This window comes from Peromyscus maniculatus, chromosome 8, assembly GCF_049852395.1.
Source record: "Peromyscus maniculatus bairdii isolate BWxNUB_F1_BW_parent chromosome 8, HU_Pman_BW_mat_3.1, whole genome shotgun sequence".
Taxonomy (NCBI): Eukaryota; Metazoa; Chordata; class Mammalia; order Rodentia; family Cricetidae; genus Peromyscus; species Peromyscus maniculatus.
In genome coordinates this window covers 72,652,731-72,670,722 of record NC_134859.1, presented here as the reverse complement: position 1 = coordinate 72,670,722, position 17,992 = coordinate 72,652,731, and the positions used below count along the sequence as shown (strand labels likewise).

At 54.2% G+C, this 17,992-nt stretch overlaps 1 protein-coding gene and 1 long non-coding RNA gene across 11 annotated transcripts in view; one reads left to right on the top strand and one right to left on the bottom strand.

Moving 5' to 3' along the window:
* The window catches only part of LOC107401976 (uncharacterized), a 52,113-nt gene that overhangs the window by 5,238 nt on the left and 28,883 nt on the right, over positions 1 to 17,992 (top strand). The window lies entirely within an intron of this gene.
* Bcas3 (BCAS3 microtubule associated cell migration factor) overlaps positions 1,083 to 17,992 on the bottom strand; it is a 502,165-nt gene continuing 485,255 nt past the window's right edge. For 2 of the 8 annotated variants that reach the window (XM_016001738.3, XM_016001737.3), the window contains 3 exons: positions 13,218 to 13,283; positions 5,007 to 5,097; positions 1,083 to 1,915 (listed from right to left, as the gene is read on the bottom strand). In XM_016001738.3, coding sequence (XP_015857224.1) covers positions 1,879 to 1,915; positions 5,007 to 5,097; positions 13,218 to 13,283 — 194 coding nt within the window. In that variant the 3' untranslated portion in view covers positions 1,083 to 1,878. The remainder of the gene's footprint in view (positions 1,916 to 5,006; positions 5,098 to 13,217; positions 13,284 to 17,992) is intronic. The other 6 variants (XM_042282536.2, XM_016001739.3, XM_016001736.3 and 3 more) reach the window with 3 other exon arrangements.

Below are 17,992 nucleotides of genomic sequence, written 5' to 3'. Positions count from 1 at the left end.
CCTGTGGAGTCCCAGCTTGCCAGGCCTAGGCCTTGGGTTCTCAGCAAGCTTCCTTCTGACCCAGGGTTTCTCTGCCCCAGGAGCCCAGGCAGAAGGCACAGTGCGATTCGGCTCTTCTCCCCATCCGTTCAGTTGATCTGGTGGAGGAGACTGAATATTAAATTCCTCTTCAGGCACTGGGGGTGGGAGGGGTACTGTGGAGAAGGCAGGGGCTCAGGAGCTGCCCCAATTCTGACCAGATGGTTGGGTGGGGAGGCTGCTTGTCTGTGAATTCCACTCCTCCATTAAAAACTCCATCTTAAAGCAGACCTGGCTCGGTGGGGTTTCCTTCTCTGGGGTCTCTGCGGTAGGGGGAAGGAAGAGAGGCGAGTCCTGGGTTAGCCTCTGGCTAGTTCACGGCGGCACTTTTCTGTTGCCCGGTTCCTGTCTCCCTGTCACTGCTCAGGCCCAGCATAGGAGAATGGGTGGGTGGGGTGGGTGGTGAAAACAAGAATTCAGGCCAGGAATGGAGGCACATGCCTGCAGGCCCAGCTCTTGAGAAGTGGAGGCAGGAGGATCAGGGTTATACATGGTGAGTTAGTGGTCAGCCTGAGCTACCTGAAACCAGGTCTCCAAAGCAAAACAAAACAAAACAACAAAACCCAAGAGCTTGTTAGCTGAGATTTCAGCCAACATTCACAAGCTACCCAACTTTAGCTCACAAGCTCTCTACCTTCTGAGTCTGAGAGAGAGGGGTGATTCCCAAGTGCGCTAAGACAAGGTCACAGGCAAGGACAAGCTCTGTTCCTAGAGCAACTCAGGACACACCAGGGGCTGGACTGCCCTCTGTGACCACGTGGGGAGGTCCAAGCTTGGCGCCTCCAGAAGTCATAGGCTCTGGTAACAGGCAAGAGACTTGGAGACTGGACTTCAGTGAAGCCCCCACCTAATGTCTAATGGGAAGGTTTTCCTCGCCTTTCCTTCCCTCCATGGGTTCCCCGGTCACTTGTACATAGTGGGGGTGTGGGTGTCAGGAGCAGCTGCCCATAGTCAGACCCACAGGACTTTGTACAGTGTTTGGAGAGGACTCTGACCCCAGCAACTCAGGAATGGACACCAATTGCAGCGTGATTTATTGGACAAGACGTGCACTTTTGACATGGCCTTAGTAACCAGTTTCCTTCACTGAACAGTACAGGACCAGGGTACAAGGGCTTAGAGGTATGACAGACAATTCTCCCCAAGAGCCAACAGGGAAGTGAGGGGCGAAGGGAGCCTCTTCCCTTCTTCCTCCCCTATCACTCTGGGCTTCAGCTCACTCCTGTATTGGAAGGAACTGAGCAGGGATCCCTGGGGGCAGCGTGCATCACAGCCTGAAGTGGGCTAGCTGACCTTGTCCACCAAAATGCCTGGCTGGACCATTCAACTTCTCCCCACCCAGGCCCGAAGATCTGGCCACTGTTCCAGTGCCCCTGTGGGTACAGTTAAAAAATACAAAAGCGGATCCGATGCGGGACATTATGTGCAAAGAGAGAAGGGACCGAGCTTCTGCAGTCTCTTGGCCACAGCCCCCAGTGACAGGAGTGGCCGAGGCCGGGGTATTCTGGAGGTCTTTCCTCGTCCAGATAGGATGAGCAGCTCTTGTCACTAAGCTTAGGGAAGGTGGGGTTGATGAAAAAGGGAGCAGAGACTGAGAAGGGTAGGACCAGAGGCGAGCCGGGGTGGGGAGGGGTGCTTCTCCCAGTCCCTCTAGCTCGGCCAGCCAGTCAGTAGCAGGTGGCTGGTGCCTATGGGAAGCCAGTGGGGAAGAGGCTGAGTGGCTGGCTCTCGTTGGTAGGGAGCGGAGATCGGTAGCCATCGAAGTTTCTTGGGATGCTGCCACTGGTGGAGCCTGAGCTGTTACTCAGAGTCTCGATGCTTCCCTCTCGCTGAAGCTCTGCAAGACAGAGGAGAAGGCCGGGCTTAGTCAGAGTGGGCTGGAGGTGGGGCAGACCCCGGGCCTGGCTGCTCACCATGAAGCCCCCTGTGGGACCACTCATTCCTTTGCAGGGAGGCGTGTGCCCACCTGCTCTCCACATGGGCCAAGTGGCAGCCCAGGTCACGGGGGGCTCAATCAGGGGGCGAGAAGCCCCCTGAGCAGCAGACTCCAGCTTTTGATTTGGGTGTTTTTTTCACCATGGGGAAGCCTTAAGGCCACAAGTTTAGTCTCCTGATGGCCTGCGTGGATGGCACTGTTACTTGTGAGGTGGAGGCCAGCACCCACCCACCCGCACAGACACTCATGCTCAGCCAGCATTCCCCTCCGGTTTCTCAGCCCCTGCTATCCAGGATCAGCAGGTGGGCAGAAGAAGCCAGGACAAGGGAAGAGGCAGCCTGCCTATCTGATCTGTCCCTACCTGATCTGTTGCTAGTCTTCTGGCTGACCCGGCCCCAGAGCTCCATCCCAGCTTAGCCATCCATCGCTCCCCTAGTCTCACCCACAAAAGCTACCTGCCAGCCAGGCTTGAGCTTGCCTTCTAGAGAGTATGTGCCTTCCCTGTATAATGGGCTCCTTTTTTTTGAGGGGGGCGCTATTCTACTGGGCAGAGAGTCCCCTATGTGCATGAGTATTTCCTCTCAGCCCCTCCCAAAGTCTTCTGGGGACCCACAGAATGGAGATGCTGATCTGTAGAGTACCAAGGCCCCAATGCCCTAGTCCCGTAACCCCATGCTGCTATTCTGGAAATGGCACACAGATCTACCTTATTGAGCTATGGTAACTTTAACTGCCTCACCGTCTCTTCATCCAAGACAGGAACTGGGGCAGGCAGAGGGCTGGGAATAGGGTTCCCTGCTTGCTGGGTTAATTGATTGGTTTTCTCGGGGTGGTCGGTTCCTGTTCCCTCTCTGCTCTTCACTGCTACCTCGGAGACATGGGCAAGCACATGCATGGGCAGTTTCTGGAGTCGTGACCTCTATCTTAGCTTCTTCCTCTGAAGTCTGTGATTAGAGCTTTGCTGGTCTACCTCAGGAGTGCAGGATCTCAGAGCACTTACTGGAAATGTCAAGGTACACCCAGCAATACACCCATCTGCCGTGTCTTCAGAGCTCAGCATCCAGCCTGTACCCACCCCAGCCCCTGCCGCCATACACATGCAGCACAGCTGGCTTGGTTAGGGAGCGAGGGAGGGGTCATGGCCTCCCCTGGGTTGGTCATCACCAGCCAGCTACTCCCACACTCTGAAGGCCACATGATAGCCCAACAGCAGCAACAGCCACAGAACGGGACAGGAAGTGGTAACTATGCCAGTTGTGTCTGGACCCGAGCCCGGGCCGGACGAGCACACCAGGACATTACAGCTTCCCATCAGGTTGTGAGCATTGGGAGCAGTAGAAGGAGGGGGCCGGGGACACCGGCTGAGGGACTGAACGCTGGCTTTCTAGGGGGCCTTGGTCCCGGGAAAGCCCTGGGATAACTCTGTATGGGCAGAAAGATGAGGCAGGAGGCTGCTCAGACCTTTTCCTCCTGCTTGGTTTTCGGGTTCACCTTCATATGGGGACCAGGCCATTGTGCCACTAGAGGGGAAGGACGAGGGAGCAAAGGGGAGGGTCCTGAGCCTTCGTGAGCAAGCAGCAGGCTCCAGTGGAGTTCCTTCTTTCCACACAAGGGAGCCCAGGAGTTTCCCAGAGAAACCCAAGGGCCCAGGCAGCTTCCCGAGGCTCATGCCCGCCCGCGCAGACATCCTAGCACTAGGGGGCGCTGACAGCAGGCGAGGAGGACAGGAGGGAAGCAGGCAGCAGCTGGAAAGGCCTCCTCGGGACACAGATGGGATGGATGCGGGCCCAAGGAAGACCACCCCAGATAAAGGAGCAGGAGAGGCCATCAGTGAGGGAAGGGTGGCTCCAGCCCCAAAAGTCTTGATACAAAATGCAACGTATCCACACTGCCAAAGAAGCTGAGGAATCCACAGCCCAGGCCCAAGCTTGGCAACCCATCGTCCCCCAGCAGAGGCCCCGGCAACACCCCCAGCCATCTTGGTGACCCCACCACATGAGTCTGAGTGGACGTCCCCCCCATCCATCAAATGCCAGTGCAGGAGAGTTGCCAGAGGGTTATAAGATGGGTTTGCTCTCTTGGAGGCCAGGCATGGCTGAACTGCCTGGCTCAAGCTTTCTCTTTGTTCTTTAGGCCTGGGAGAGATGGGCCCAGACAAGCTTCCTCCTTGCCTCCATATACCAAGACTTTGTCTCCTTCAATATTGCTCTGGTTAGTCTGTTCTGGCCATGGGATCCCCAGATGTCCATACTTAGCCACTGAAAGCCAGGACACTCTACAACATATCTTGTTATTCCTCCACTTCAAGACTGTCACTCACTCCTCAGGGTCCCTACGCATCAACTCCCTGGCACTACCAAACGGCTGTTCACAGCCTGACGCTCCTGTCTGGCCTCACTGGTGTTTTCTGTTTCAGTAAGGAGCATGTATGGACAGCTTGAGGCCACTGGGCCCAGAATGCCTGCTCATCTCTCTAAGCTTTCTATGGGTGTCCACTCTTCTGTGAACACAGATGTGCACCGCGGAGCCCCTAGGCCTACTGACCTCCTAGCTAGGCCCCCCGAATGCTTTCAAGTGCATTACTGCCCCCCCCCAACACACACACACACACACACACACACACACACATGCATAGGAGGACAGGTCCTGGTAGGGAGTGTGTGCTATCTCATCTGTTTTGCCAGTCACTTTTGGCTTGTGCACAAAAAATACTTTCTGGAATGAACGATGTGGTAGGAAGCCATGGGGCCTTTCTCCAGCATGAACTAATCAGTGGCAGATTAGGGGCTTGGCCGGTCCTGGGGCAGTTTGTGGGGTGCTTTCCTATGTACCTGTTGACAAATGAGATCTCTCTTTGTCTCTCCAAAGACGCAAGAGTGACAAGTGTGTGGGAAGTGAACATGGAGGAGGGGTGGATACATACTGGATCCCCGCTCCAAATCAGCCCACCCAGCCCTCAGAGCAAGCGGCGAGTGGAAACGTGTGGCCTTACCTTCCTCCATCCCGAACGCATGCTTTGTTACTGTCGGGCTGTTCACGGACGCTGGGCTGTTGGCATTGTTTTTTTTTTCCTTTTTTTTTCCCTTTTGAAAAGAAAAGCATTGAGGAATCTTTTTCTTTTTTTCCTTTGAGAGATATGGACAATGATCCAGAAGGACACTGATCTCCACAAGCAGAAGGAGAGGGTGGAGGGAGGTGCAGGGGTAGCACTCGGGAAGAGGGCAGTCTTGCAGTGGAACTCTGCTGGCCAGGACACTGACATGCACGTGAGGAGGCGGCGGCAGCGGCAGCGGCGGCGGGAGCCTGACCAGTCTTGGGGTGGTGGGCCCAGAGGTTGAGGGGTTGTGAATCTTTCAGTATGGGGTGGGGGAAGAGGAGTCACACAGTAAGCATAACACAACAGCTTCGACAGGGGGACACACGGGGACCGACCGCCCATGCAGTGCCAGATGGGGCCCCATGCAGGCGGGGTGCTGGGAGAGGAAGAGGAAGGCGGCAGGCTGGAGAGATTTCTGGGGGGAACCCTGGCCGTTATGACTTAGTGGCCTGGCTTTGGTTCAACCCCATCTTCCATCCCAACCTCCCCAGCTCTCAGCGGTATAAGTAGACTCCTGATGAAGCCTAGTAGAAACCGGCCAGGGCCAGGCAACTAGAGAGGTTCCCCCAGCAGCATGGAGTCTGGCCCATGGGACAGTTGGCTATAAAAAGCTTGTTCTCCTGCCCCCCCCCAACCCCCCAGAAGGGCAGGTCATGAGGAGGAGCTTCAAGCAACTGTTTGGGCTCAGACTGTGCCCTCATAGTCTCCTGGGACTTGGTGACTCTGGAAGGTAGGAGTGATAGATAGCTGTCTTGCATACAGCAACACCAAGGACAAAGAGGAAGCCACGGGCCCTGGGTTCACCCTAGAGAGACATCTGGCACTGGGACGGGCCACAGGATGCCAGACTCCAGTGCCCACTGCTGCCTGTGTCCCCCACTCCCAACTGGTCTTGCCAGAAAATAGGCTTGTTGCTGTAGCTGATCCCCGATGGCACAGGCTGGGGTGGGCAGGCTACAGGGGACAGCAGGGGACAGCAGGGGCAGCAATGAGAAGAGGCCTCTGCTCTCACAAAACAAATCAGCCTAAAGAGGAGAAGGAGGAGGAGGAGGCCTTGTCTGCATGTTATTCCCCCCTCGCCCCCAGTTCCACATGGCGCCTGTCAGACTCGCAGGGCAAAGAGAGGTGTGGCTAGCCTCTCAGAAGGACTCCAGTTACGGGGAGCATCTGCAGAGGTACACACAGAGAGGGGCCATACTCAGTCTCTGTGAGGAGATAGGCACAGCTGCCCCTGGTCTTCATCCTACACAGTGGGTCCGGCCCTTGGCCAAGCCTGAGTTGCTGTGCTATGGTTCTGGGTGGGAGCGGGTGAGTGAAGGGGTGTGGGGAGACATACATGACTTTTCATGCACCAGCTAACGTATCATGGCTCCCCATTCTCTGGGGAGTGGGGACACTGAGGACACTAGGCCTTCGTGACAGCCTTAGTGAGAGAAGAGCTCCAGCAGAAGGCCAAAAGTGAAGTCTGCCTTGGGCTGGGCATCCTTCAGGTCCAGCTGCCTGAAGTCCGAGCCCTCAGAGGGCTCCTGGCTGATGCGGCATTGTGGAGAGCCCAAGTCTCCAGGATCCAGAAGGACCCCCTTGGACCTGCAAAGGCCGGGCTGTGTGTGTTTGGAAGAGGGGACCCGGGGCCCAGGCTCAGCCTTGGGGCAGTTCTGGGACTTCCGCCACCACAAGAGATGGGCGGGCCCCACTCCTGGCTGCCCCGGCCAGCCTTGCTGTGTGTGTGCATGAGTGCCAAGATGCTGCTCATTAAAAGGATTAGCGGAGCACTTTTATTAGGGCCTGGCTGTAGCCACATACCCTAGGCCTAAACTAACCACCCAGGCCGCCCAGTAGGAGTGGGATTAGACTTGGTGGGAGGAGGAGTCTGCCCCTGCTGAGGCTCTGGCCACTTCCTGTGGTGAAGAGGGGTAAGCTTTCCCTGACTGTCTGACTCGGGACTTCAGCCTGAGAAGAAAGGCAGGTAGGTAGGCCGATCTACCTGGGATGGAGGAAGCAGTCTAGGGAAGCTGTTAAGAGCACAGGCTTTGGCCACCTGCTTCCTGGTGACTTTGGGCAGGTGCCCTGGGTTCCTGAGCATGAGGACAACAATGTCTGTCTCAGGGCCTGGCTGTAGGAATGAAATTAAATAATGCATGTAGAGCGCATCCCAAAGTGCTTAAAGCTTCCAGTCAGCAAATGTGAGTTACTATTATTGTTGCAATCGAATTAGTCTCTGTGATTATCCCCAGGACTTCAGGGGCCCTCTCCAGCCTCCCCCCTGACCCCCGCAGATGGCCCTGCCACCCAAGCCTCCACCAGCTCTGCCTCCACTGCAGCCTGGGCAAAGATTCTTTCTTTTTAATCAAGAAATGGTCCGGGGAGGAAGATGGCAGATTCGTGTTTACAGCTTTTCATTTCCTGCCTTCCTCGTTCCAAACACCCTCTCCCAAGATGGAGAATAAATCCCTAACCCTGTTGACACGCATTGATTTTTGCTTCCCTCCTGCGTCTACCTCCAGCTCTCCCACGTAGGTGGGGGCCGTGGTTAAGACCCCCTGCCTGGGGTGGGTTTGGTGGGAGCTCCGGGCAGTGGATGGATATGGAGAAGCCAGCCAAGTGCCCTGTCTTGCCCAGTGCCTGGCGCAGGAAAGATTTATAAAAAACAAAACACCTTTCAGTTCCTCCTGCTTGAGGGTTCTTGGGTGGACAGGCAGGTGTGTGCTGGGTGGGGGAATGGGGTGTCCTTTCATTAAGAAGTCAGAGTGACCAGCATTTTCCCTTGAAGGGATAAAAGTGAGGAGACCAGATGACCACAGGATAGTTATAAGTTCAGCAAATTGGTTCAGATGGGGTCTGTCCCAGGCAAGCCATTTTGTTAGCAAGAAGCTTGCACACCAGGGCTGGAACTAGCTAGGTGAAACAGTACAAAAAATGGAGAGAGGAAAAAAGGAGGTGGGGGGAAGAGAGAGAGAGAGAGAGACAGAGACAGAGACAGAGAGACAGACACAGACACGAGGTAGATGGGAGGTCTGAATGCTTCCTGGGGCTGAGACCCGGATGGCTGGCCATGCTGTCATCTGGGAAGGGGCTGGCTCTGGCAGACATGGGGAGGGGCTGCCTGCCTTATGAAGCCCAGGGCCTGTAAACTGCTGTTCTCTTGGAGGGTAGCTGAGGAGGTAGAGGCTTGTTCATTGGGGACACAGATGGTGTTGGCTGAGCTTGTTGCTAAACTGTGAGAGCACCATCAGAGACCACACTCTGGGCTGGAGCCAGCCTCAGCCCCCAGGGTCCCTTTTTTAGGAGGTCAGAGGAAGCAGCTTCCCTTTGCACTTAGCACAACAGCTCGCAGCTCCCAGGCTGCCTGGTCCTGAAGACATTCCCTCTGTGCCTCGCCAGCCTTCCTTCCTTCCCATCAGGCTTCTAAGCCTGCAAAGATGCCAGCAGTAAAAGATGCTCCCCATCCTGGTGAGCTTAGGGAAGGCTGGGAGCTAAGGCTAGTGGACACTGAGACAGGAGTCACCTTTTTCCTCCAGCAGGGTCTTTGGTACCTTGCCAGGCTCGCCTTCTCAGAAGCTGCAAGGCTAAGGCTGAAAAGGCTCCACCTATTCAGATCACAGGAATCCTGGTTTGGAGCCGAAAAGCAGGGCTAGCTCTGGCCTGCTCTTATCTCCGGGGCTTAACACCTATGTCTGAACCCAGATCCCTGGCTGGCTGACGCCAGTCTTCTGGTGTCTTACTACACACAGCCTGGCGCCCTGAGTGCTTTTGGAGTGCAGCTGCCTGGGGCAACAGAAGCCTCCTTCCTGGCCAGGTCAACCCTTGGGACACCCATGAACACACTCGCCTTTCTCTTTGCTCAGCTTTGCCCTGACTCAGATGCACACTGAGACACAGACCATCATGAGAGAATGAGGCTAAGACTCTATGGTCTGTCTTGTCCCCAGGCATCAGCTGCCAGGGATGAAGGCAGATCATCAGGTGTTTTCAGCTCAGGGAGTCTTGTCCACAGGGCCATGCACGGTGACTAAGAGCCTCAGCTAGTGCCGTGGAGAGACCCGAGGCCCAAGAGAACTCAGATGCTCCTGGGTGGGTACCTGTCGTCTTTAGACGGTGATAATGGTGGCCAGTACTAGGAAGGGACAATATTTAGGGGGACAGATGGACCAGCAGAGCTCTGCTTTAGTTTCCACCTAGAAACCTGGTAAAGAGCCCCTGGGAATTCGGTTCTCAACAGCAGGCCAGTGTGGTACCAGCACTGCATAGGGGCTTGGAGGCGGGCCAGACCGCTGAAGCCCTGGTAGGCCCATGGGAGAGGGGTGCATGGCGACAGGACATAGGTACACTGGAAAACCAGAGGAAGGAGAATAAAAGCAGGGGTGTGCAGGGGAGGGAAAGAAGTCTCAGGGTGGGGGTGGGGGTGGGGGAGAGTTCTCAGAAGGAGGCCTCTTGCAGAGTCCCGCCTTATCCCATGGCCACACGGTCTAGCCTCTCTGCTAGAGCTGACTAGATGTGTCTGTGTATGCACGTGTGTGTACACACACGTGTGGTGGGGGCGGGGCGCTGGAGTCCAGGCAGAACTGATGGCAGTGTGGTCCCGCATCTCCTGCGCAGCCTTTGAAGTGCTGAAGAGCAGCCTGAGGTTGGTGGGCGGGGTCTGTGTGGGGGCAGCTGGAGCAGCTGGAGCAGCTGGAGCAGCTGGAGCCTACCCACCCAGGAAGGGGAAGTCTTGCACCACCCCCAGGAAACTCATCTGAGCTCCTGAAAAACCATCTGAACTCCCCTAAGTCAATACTCAGTGACCTTCCCAGCACCCAGCATATTAAAGCAACTCTAAATCTTACCCAAAGCTGAATCCATTCTGTAATGGGAGACTCTGAGGGGACAGAAAAGGCAGAGCTGACCCGGCCCATACTTCCCCTTTGAGGTGTTGGATGACTGGCTAACGTCAAGCTTCAGTCAGCCCTGACTGAGCTCCCTGCAGAGAGCCGTGAGGAGAAAGAGGGTTGTAGGAGGGACATCACTCTGCCCTAGAGCTGTCACAGAGTGGCAAGTCACTTGCATCTGCAGACCATGGGGGGGCGGTGGGGGGGACAGTGTGCTCTGGTGGTGTCACAGGGTGGGTAAAGGCTCTCAGGAGACAGGGCACCTTCAGCAGGCTGAAGGACCTGGAGAGGGCGTCTCACCCAGAGAGAAACACAGTGCTTTCAGCACCAGGTTCGGAGCCTTGGCAGATGCCATTTAGGGCTGACTCGAGAGTTGGGCAGCACAGAGATTTCTCTTTGGGGATGAGGAAGGCCAGGCCCGTGCTATGGCATGACTTCTTGGTGTGGGTCCTAATGAGGGGCTAGAGGAGTCTCATGAACTGGACATGTGTGCCCCATCCCACACAGTCCTGAAGAGGAGACACTCGGTGGGGACCAGGCGCTCAGCAGCTGCTCTCACCCGCCTGCCTCCTGAAGTCTAAGCTGTCGGACAGGGTACTTTCTGAGCTAGCCTCCAGCCTTAGGAGATAGCACAGAGCCTGCAGACCACAGGAGAGATGCTACGCTTTGAACACTGTTGACCGGTGGGGGCTGGAGCCACATCTGGTTCTCATTTAAATGTCCAAGTGTAATTAAATTTTCTACGACGCAGCGGAAGAGTTCGGTAAGAGGTGGCTTTGCCCCCTTTCCATCAGGGCTAAGAAATCAGTTTCTTGTTCCACCAGCAGACTAACCCTCTTTCCTGTGGCTGGCCTGTCCTAGTCGGGAGGGCAAAGACCTCCCCATCCCCCATCTACTTGTCTCTGTTCTTCCTCCCTGCCCCCTTTTCCTTCACTTGGCCAAGGCTCTCACTGGGTTATACAGGCTGGTCTTGAACTCCTGGCTTTGGGGATCCTTCCACCTCAGCCTCTTGAGTAGCTTGAACTTTAGGTATATGCCATTGTGCGTCACTCCTCCCATCTACCTTCTAGAACATACGGGCTGGGACCAGCATTAGGTGTGTGATGCACAGGACACCCTCCTGCTCCCCACCATGTGGTCCGCCCACCAGAGAGGACTCAGCTGCAGGCCCCACTGGGGCTGGTGGGTTGAGGAGGTGACTGTCACATTCCTCCTGAGAGGCAGGCACTGTGGCTGGCTTACCTCAGTGATGCCTATCTCCTTCCACTGGGAGACACGGGGCGTCCTCTAATGCTGTGCCCAGGGAATCCCTTCTTTGTAGCCCCTTATGACAGGCAGTGCTGGAGAGTGGTGATTCAAGGTGCTGGGACAAGAGACCATCCCACCCTGTACCCTGGCCCCAAAGCCCAGGCGTGGCAGGGTGAGGAAGGGACCTCCATACACTTCCTACCCCTCACTCTGTGACCTCAGGACTGTTGCATGGGGGTGCCCCTTCCCCAGCTCTCCCGGCCCTCATACACAAAGGAGGCATCAGTCTACCAGATGAGAGGAGAGTGATGTCTGAGCCATGAAAGGAATGCCTCGGGCCTTCATCTAAGAGCTTGTGACAGCAGGGACAGCAAGATCTGAGGAAGATTGCCCTGTTCAATACCACACCCTCGGGGCATCTTCCTTTCCAGGCTCCTGCTTAGGACCTCCCCACAGCCGAGCAGAAGGCTCCCGGGATGGCTGTTCCCCCAGCCTCCCTTCCCACCCGAGCATCTTCAGTTTATGGCGTCTTTTTACTCAGGGATTTATGACTTTCATGGTAATGGGTTCCATTCTATTTCCTCTATGCCGATATTTCTAATCATTATGGTGTGGCTTTATGAGCATTTCTTAATAAGTGGAGGTATTTTTTTCCCCTTTGAAACAAACTGTCCTGTGAGTTAATGACTTCTTGTGGGTGTGGATGCAACCCAGAGACAAGTGGAAGTCGGGGAGGGGAGGACAAGGGTTGGGGCTGTGCAGAGTCTTCTAGATTGAAAAACAAAGCTGTGCTGAGGTTGGTTAGCTCCCATACTAAAGGCTCACTAACTCCTCACAAGCACCTGGACCCATGCACAGGCACAAGTGGCATGTGTGGGCTGCACAGTGCTCACCTAGAGGATGGGCAGGAAGCTACCAATCCCAGTCATTTCGTACGTAAACTTGGCCTTGGTAGTCAACTTAAGATTTTGGGGGCATTTAGGTTAGGACCACATGTTTGGTAGCCTTTCCATCGATGAATAAAGTTTTAAGGAAACTGACCCAATTCCCTGTCCAGCAGTCCCATGCTAAGTCTGACAAAAGAAGTCTATCAGGATGAGGCCTCTGTGGCCCCAGTCATGGTCTCAGCCTGTGCTGCATAGCTTGTGCGCCTGCGCCATGGTGGGGGCGGGGGTGGGGAGGTCTCACTTAACCACAGTGGCGGCACCCTTCCCTGACTGCGGCCCAGGTGGGGCTGATGTGGCCCTGCCTTTGTGCTGGTCTCAGAGCTGGGCTGCTGGTGCCGGGCCCTATTCATTATTCAATTCAGCTGGCTCGGACGAGCCTTTCCATTTGCTCCTGCAGGAGGGATAACAAATCTAGAAATGCAATTCCACTTTGGTGTATTAAGATATTGATTTGCCTGCCGAGCAGAAGGGCATTGTTCCGCCAGCCTTCCCGTGGGTAGGAAGGGGTTAACCAAATGTTTATCACAAGGCTGGCTTCAGAGTTGAAGGTAATGTGATCAGTAATGAATTTTGTGTTACATTAGGTTGTATAAATGGACAGACAAGCGCAGACAACAAGTGCCCAGGAGTCGGGGCTAATCTAATGATGTAAAAATAGAGACAGCACCAATTATACTCGGGGCCAGCTCCAGGCTCCTGCAGGGACTGCAAATGAATAGGTACAAATCAAATTACTCCCTAATAGACGCACTACAAGAGGGGCAGTCAATGGTAAATGCATTAGAGCCCAGTGACCTCTCTGCTCCGCACAGCAGAGTCCCAAAATTTGACTTCCATCTTCAGAGTGGGGGGCGGGGCGTGGCACTCTCAAAGAAACTCTTGTTGGGTGAAAGATGGCCACCACTCCCTATCCCAAACCAGTCCCCTGCAGAAGAGACCTCCTGTCCTAGCCTGAGCTCCCGGGGAGGGGAGACACCGTGTGAGGGACATAAAGAGCAGCGGGACCCAGCCTTCTGTATAGGCAAAGACAGGAGGTTACATACCCAAACACTTCATAGCCATGTGTCTCTCGGGGGTGCTGTTTTTGACTGCTACGTCAGGGGCTGTGTCTGCATTGGAAATAAAATAGTTCTTTAAAGAGGGTCATACAATGGATGGACCTTCTAAGAGTCCAACAAGAGCTGAGATCAAACTGAGTAGATATCAAAATCTGGTTTGAGCCCTGATGGCTTTGCAGGGGAGAATTAATTCTGTGGTCTCTTCTAAGGTCCAGCACATCTCCATTTCTCACTAGCCAAAGCTAGTGATCTCCATCCCTTCCTTCTTCCTCCTCGGTCTCCATGGACTGAGTATCTATTCCTGCCTGCTTCGGGGATGGGGAGGGAAGGCTGAGGATGCAGGCCCAGGCTTTTGGGTGGTTCCTTGATTTTTTCTCCCATGGTTCTATGGATTTAGACAACAGGCCTGATGTCCAAAGCTGCTTGGCACTGTACTGCACTTCTTTGGGAGGGCTTGTGGACTCATGCTCAGAGGTAGTCCTGGGTCCTCATAGGCAGCTCTTTGTGGTTTGGGGATGAATGAAGTATGAAACCAAAGAAGCTCTAAGTCATCCAAGCACCAGGCCAAGCTCCATGAAGGTGTGGTCACACAGGCTCGATTCCCATTGCCCCAGCTACCCTGAGGCCAGAACCACACACTTGCACACATGAGTGGAGATGACATTGCCAGTCATGGCCAGCTGGGGCCTGGAGACACAGGGAATACGCCAATATAATGGGCACAAGGGAGGTGAGGGCATAGAATGGAAAAAGTCAACCTGAATAAATAAAGTGACTCGAAGGTGAGTCTTCCCAAACTTGATGCAATGCAGAGGGGTGAGCTGCAAGCTACCGAGCTACAGTAACAAGACACATGTGGGGGATGGGGGCAGGGAAAGCTACGAAAACTCGAGGATTTGGCCAGCACACTGAAAACTGGCTCAGGCAGTGGGGCCTGCAGATTCCTGGGACCAGGGGCAGTGCAGGAAGAGCAGGCAGCAAGCCAGTCACCTAAGCAGGAGGCCTGCCTGCCTATCTGACACAGGCAAGCCCAAATGTCTCATGTTTAACGCAATCGAGGGTCATCTGTGGCCTCCCTTTCCTGGGATGGACCTGTTTCCTAGCCTATGGCCCCCTTGCCGTCTGAGAAGCTGGGGCGGAGGAGAAGATGGGTAACTATCCCGGGGCAATGCTTGCTCTGCCTTGCTGGGACCTCACACCTTACCCAAGGGCCAGCGAGTAAAGGTGAAGTCTCTGGCAGAGGAGGAGGGAGGACCAAGAAGAATCCTCCCTTGGGTTAATGATTTACCCAGTGTAATGGTGCAGGGGAGGCCCCTGGCAACAGTCCTGTAGCCCTCCACCCTCTGCCCAAGCCTGCACATGCTCCACAGTCCCTTTCCTTGGGGCAACATGTGGAAAGGGTACGCCGAAGAGTCACCAAAGAGGCCACCCTGGCACTTCCTCTTTGTTGACAAGAATCAGCATGCCATGCCATGGGCAAACAGGACATGTGCAGGGGAAACTCATTAGCCCTGGACTCTTACTGTGGTTCCTCCTCTGGCTGCAGCTCCAGAGGGGACAGGAGAGAGGGGCAGAGAAAGCAACCTAGCTGGAATCAGTTCTAAGACTTGGCCTGGAACTAACAAGTGTGTCTTTTGAGCAAGATAATTATTCCCATGGCTTTGGCTGCCTTTCATTTACCTCTCAGAGGCCACAAAAACCCAATCAGTCATTCAACAAACATTAACTGAGGCTCAGCCTGGCGTTCATCCCAGGGCGGCATGCTGGGCAAGGAGAACTGCTGGTTAAAGGTAACAAAGATGAATCAGATTGGGTCCAAGGAACAAGAATTGGGTCAAGATGCACCCATGGCACCACGGATAAGGAAGGAGCGGAAGGACCCACGGAGCTGGTCTTTCCCCAGGTGGCACGTGAAAGAACATCAGCCACAGCTTGTTCATGGGAAAGTCAATAAACACCCCTTGTCCAAGGCCAAGCACCCTGAAGGTAGCTGGTATGGAGAGGTTTTCAGGGAGACACACGTGGGCAAGGATGTGAGCTGGAGAAGGAGACTGTGGGTGTGGTCCAAAGAAAAGACTGTGCAGAGGGGTGGTCTACTTCAGGGTGGACCACTGTGTGAGGGAGCTGCGGTCACAAGCTTACAGGGTGCTGGGGGACAAGCCGGAGTGGGATGGGGAAGGTGTGCCAGGCGGGAGAAGGAGGCAGGGAAGGCCTGTAAGACATTTAAAGACCATGACAAGAGCCTAGGTCAGGCTATGAAGACAGCTGGCATTTTGTAAGTAGGGAATTGACCTCAGCTTCCCTGAGAATGGGGTCCCCTTCCTTTATGCGGGTCCCCCTTTTTTTGAATAAAAAGTGGTCACATCTGAGCAGGTGAGACTAGTAAGATGGTCAGAACTGGACACTGTTGTTTCAGAAATAACGTTTTCTTTGGTGATGTGGGAGATTGAACCCAGAACTCTGTGCATGGCAGGCCAGCACTCTACCAGTGAGCTCTGTCCACAGCGCCCTTAGTGCCTTGTTTTAATTCTTTTTTAACGTAATTTCAAGTACTTTCTCTCTTGCTTTGGAAGCTGAAGAGAGGAACAGCTAACATTGTGGCAGAACTGTGACGAGAAGGACATTGACACAGCAGACGGAGTCTCCTTAGGCCTGCCCACCCTGTCTGGAGTGATGTGGGGATACAGATGACTGAGTGCAGTGTCCAGGGTCTGTTCGCCACGACGATGGGAAGCAAGTGCCCCCACTCTTTCCTGTTTCGCTCCTAAGAGATGAGTGAGAAGGGCCCAGGGCCACATGCATTCTTCCATTTCCTGAATCCAAATCTCACCAGAAGAGAAATATTGTTTTTCCCAGTAGCAGCAGCTGACATTGGGAGCTGAAGGGACTCTCAAGACTTGGCCTTTGCTCCTGGTGGAAAATAGCTAGGAACAGGCGCTAGGACACCGTGCTGGGACACAAATAGCAGCACCCACAGTGCCACCCTTGGGGCTGCAGCCACCCACAACCCCACAGTTGTCCTTCCCCGCTGTGCAGGGCTGCTTCGGACCTGCTGGTGGGACAGGCTGTGTGCGGTGGCTCTGGCCTCTGGGGGCGATTCTCCTCTCCCACCCTTAGCAATCAGGGCACCTGTGGCTGCAAAGCCCAGTTTTGTTATTAGATCTGTTGCGGCTTGTATACCCAGTGTTCCTTGGAGGCTCACATTCTGGATACTTAGTCCCTAGCTGGTGATGCTATTTTGGGAGGTGGGTCCTATCTACAGGAAGTGGTTCATTCTGCTTTTCTGCCCTCTGTGAGGTCAAGGACCTTCCCCATCATACACTCTGGCCACCAAGATGTTTTGCCCAAGCAACCATGGACCGAAATCATGAGCCAAAATAATCTCTCTTTTTTAAAGTTCTCCTCCATTTCTCACAGCAATCAGAAGACTAATACAGTGTGATGATTAACTTTACGAATCGACAGTTTTAAAGTCACCTGGATTCCCTCTGGGCCTGTCTGTCATGGCATTTCCAGGTGGATTTAATTGAGGAGGGAACCTTCTCATGGTCTGGGGTTCCAGACTGAATAAAATGGGGAAAGTGAGCTGAGCATCAGCATCCATCTCTCTCTCCACTTCCTGAATATAGATACAATGTGACCAGCTGCCTAATGCTCCCATCATCACGCCTTCCCACCATGATAGATGATGGTATTCCTTCCTTGACCATGAGTCCCAATAAATCCTTCCTGCCTTTAGTTGCTCTGTCAGCTAGTCTGTCAGCAATGAGAAGAGTGACTAATATATGCAGCATTCTAGAAAGACCACACCCCAGGCTAGGGAGAGAAGCCCGAGCCTTGATTGCTTTAGTTACTAATAGGTCCTGGTAGGAGCTGGGAACGGGGAGCCAAAGAGGAAGAGACCACAGCTCAGTGCCATCCCCTCCCCTAAGGCTTTTCCACGATCAGATAGGAACTGTGGGTTATCTCTTCTCCCCTAGTCTGGTGAGGAATGTGCCAATCTGCTATTGCAACCAGAGAGAGGATGTGTTTTGGGCCACTCAAGAGGCCACTGAGAGAAGACACTGAAAGAAGTCTTTCTGTATAAATGCTATAGAAGGAAAAACCCAGGGTCCACACACACAAAGCAGGGGAGAAGGCCCAGATACCTGGCTAAACTACCTTGATGGTGGTGGCACTTTCCCAGGCACCGGTTACTTAGGGGAAACAGGCAATGAGAGGCAGTGGTAAGAGAGAGGGACCCAGCCTAGAGAATGTTGGGTGGATGGATCACACTCTTCCATCTGGAGAAGGGAGGCCAGGAGGATGGGGAGATGGAAGAGTGGAGACTGGGCCACATGTGCTGCTACATTGGCTATCACGGAGAGGAGGGATATTGTCATTCTCAAGAGACCAAAAAGAGAGAGACGGCCCAGAGAAGGCACCTGCCAGCAAGGATTGAACAACCTGAGTTCTGAGTTGAGTTCAGTCCCTGGGATCCAGATGGTGCAAGGAGAGAACTGACTTCTGCAAGTTGTCCACTGACCTCTACATGCACCCCACTCAATTAAATAGAAAATAAAGTAATGTAAGGTGTTTTTAACGAAGAGGATGAAGATGGGAACCTTTTCCAAGGTACCTGGAGTCAACACCATTGAAATTCAGAGGGCCTGAAGAAGGAGGAGACAAGAAGATCATGTGAGGCCTCAGAGCAGTTTGGTGGCTTGGCATCGTAGTTCACGTGACCTGTGGGGTGACAAGCCATCCCAGCTTTGTAAAGG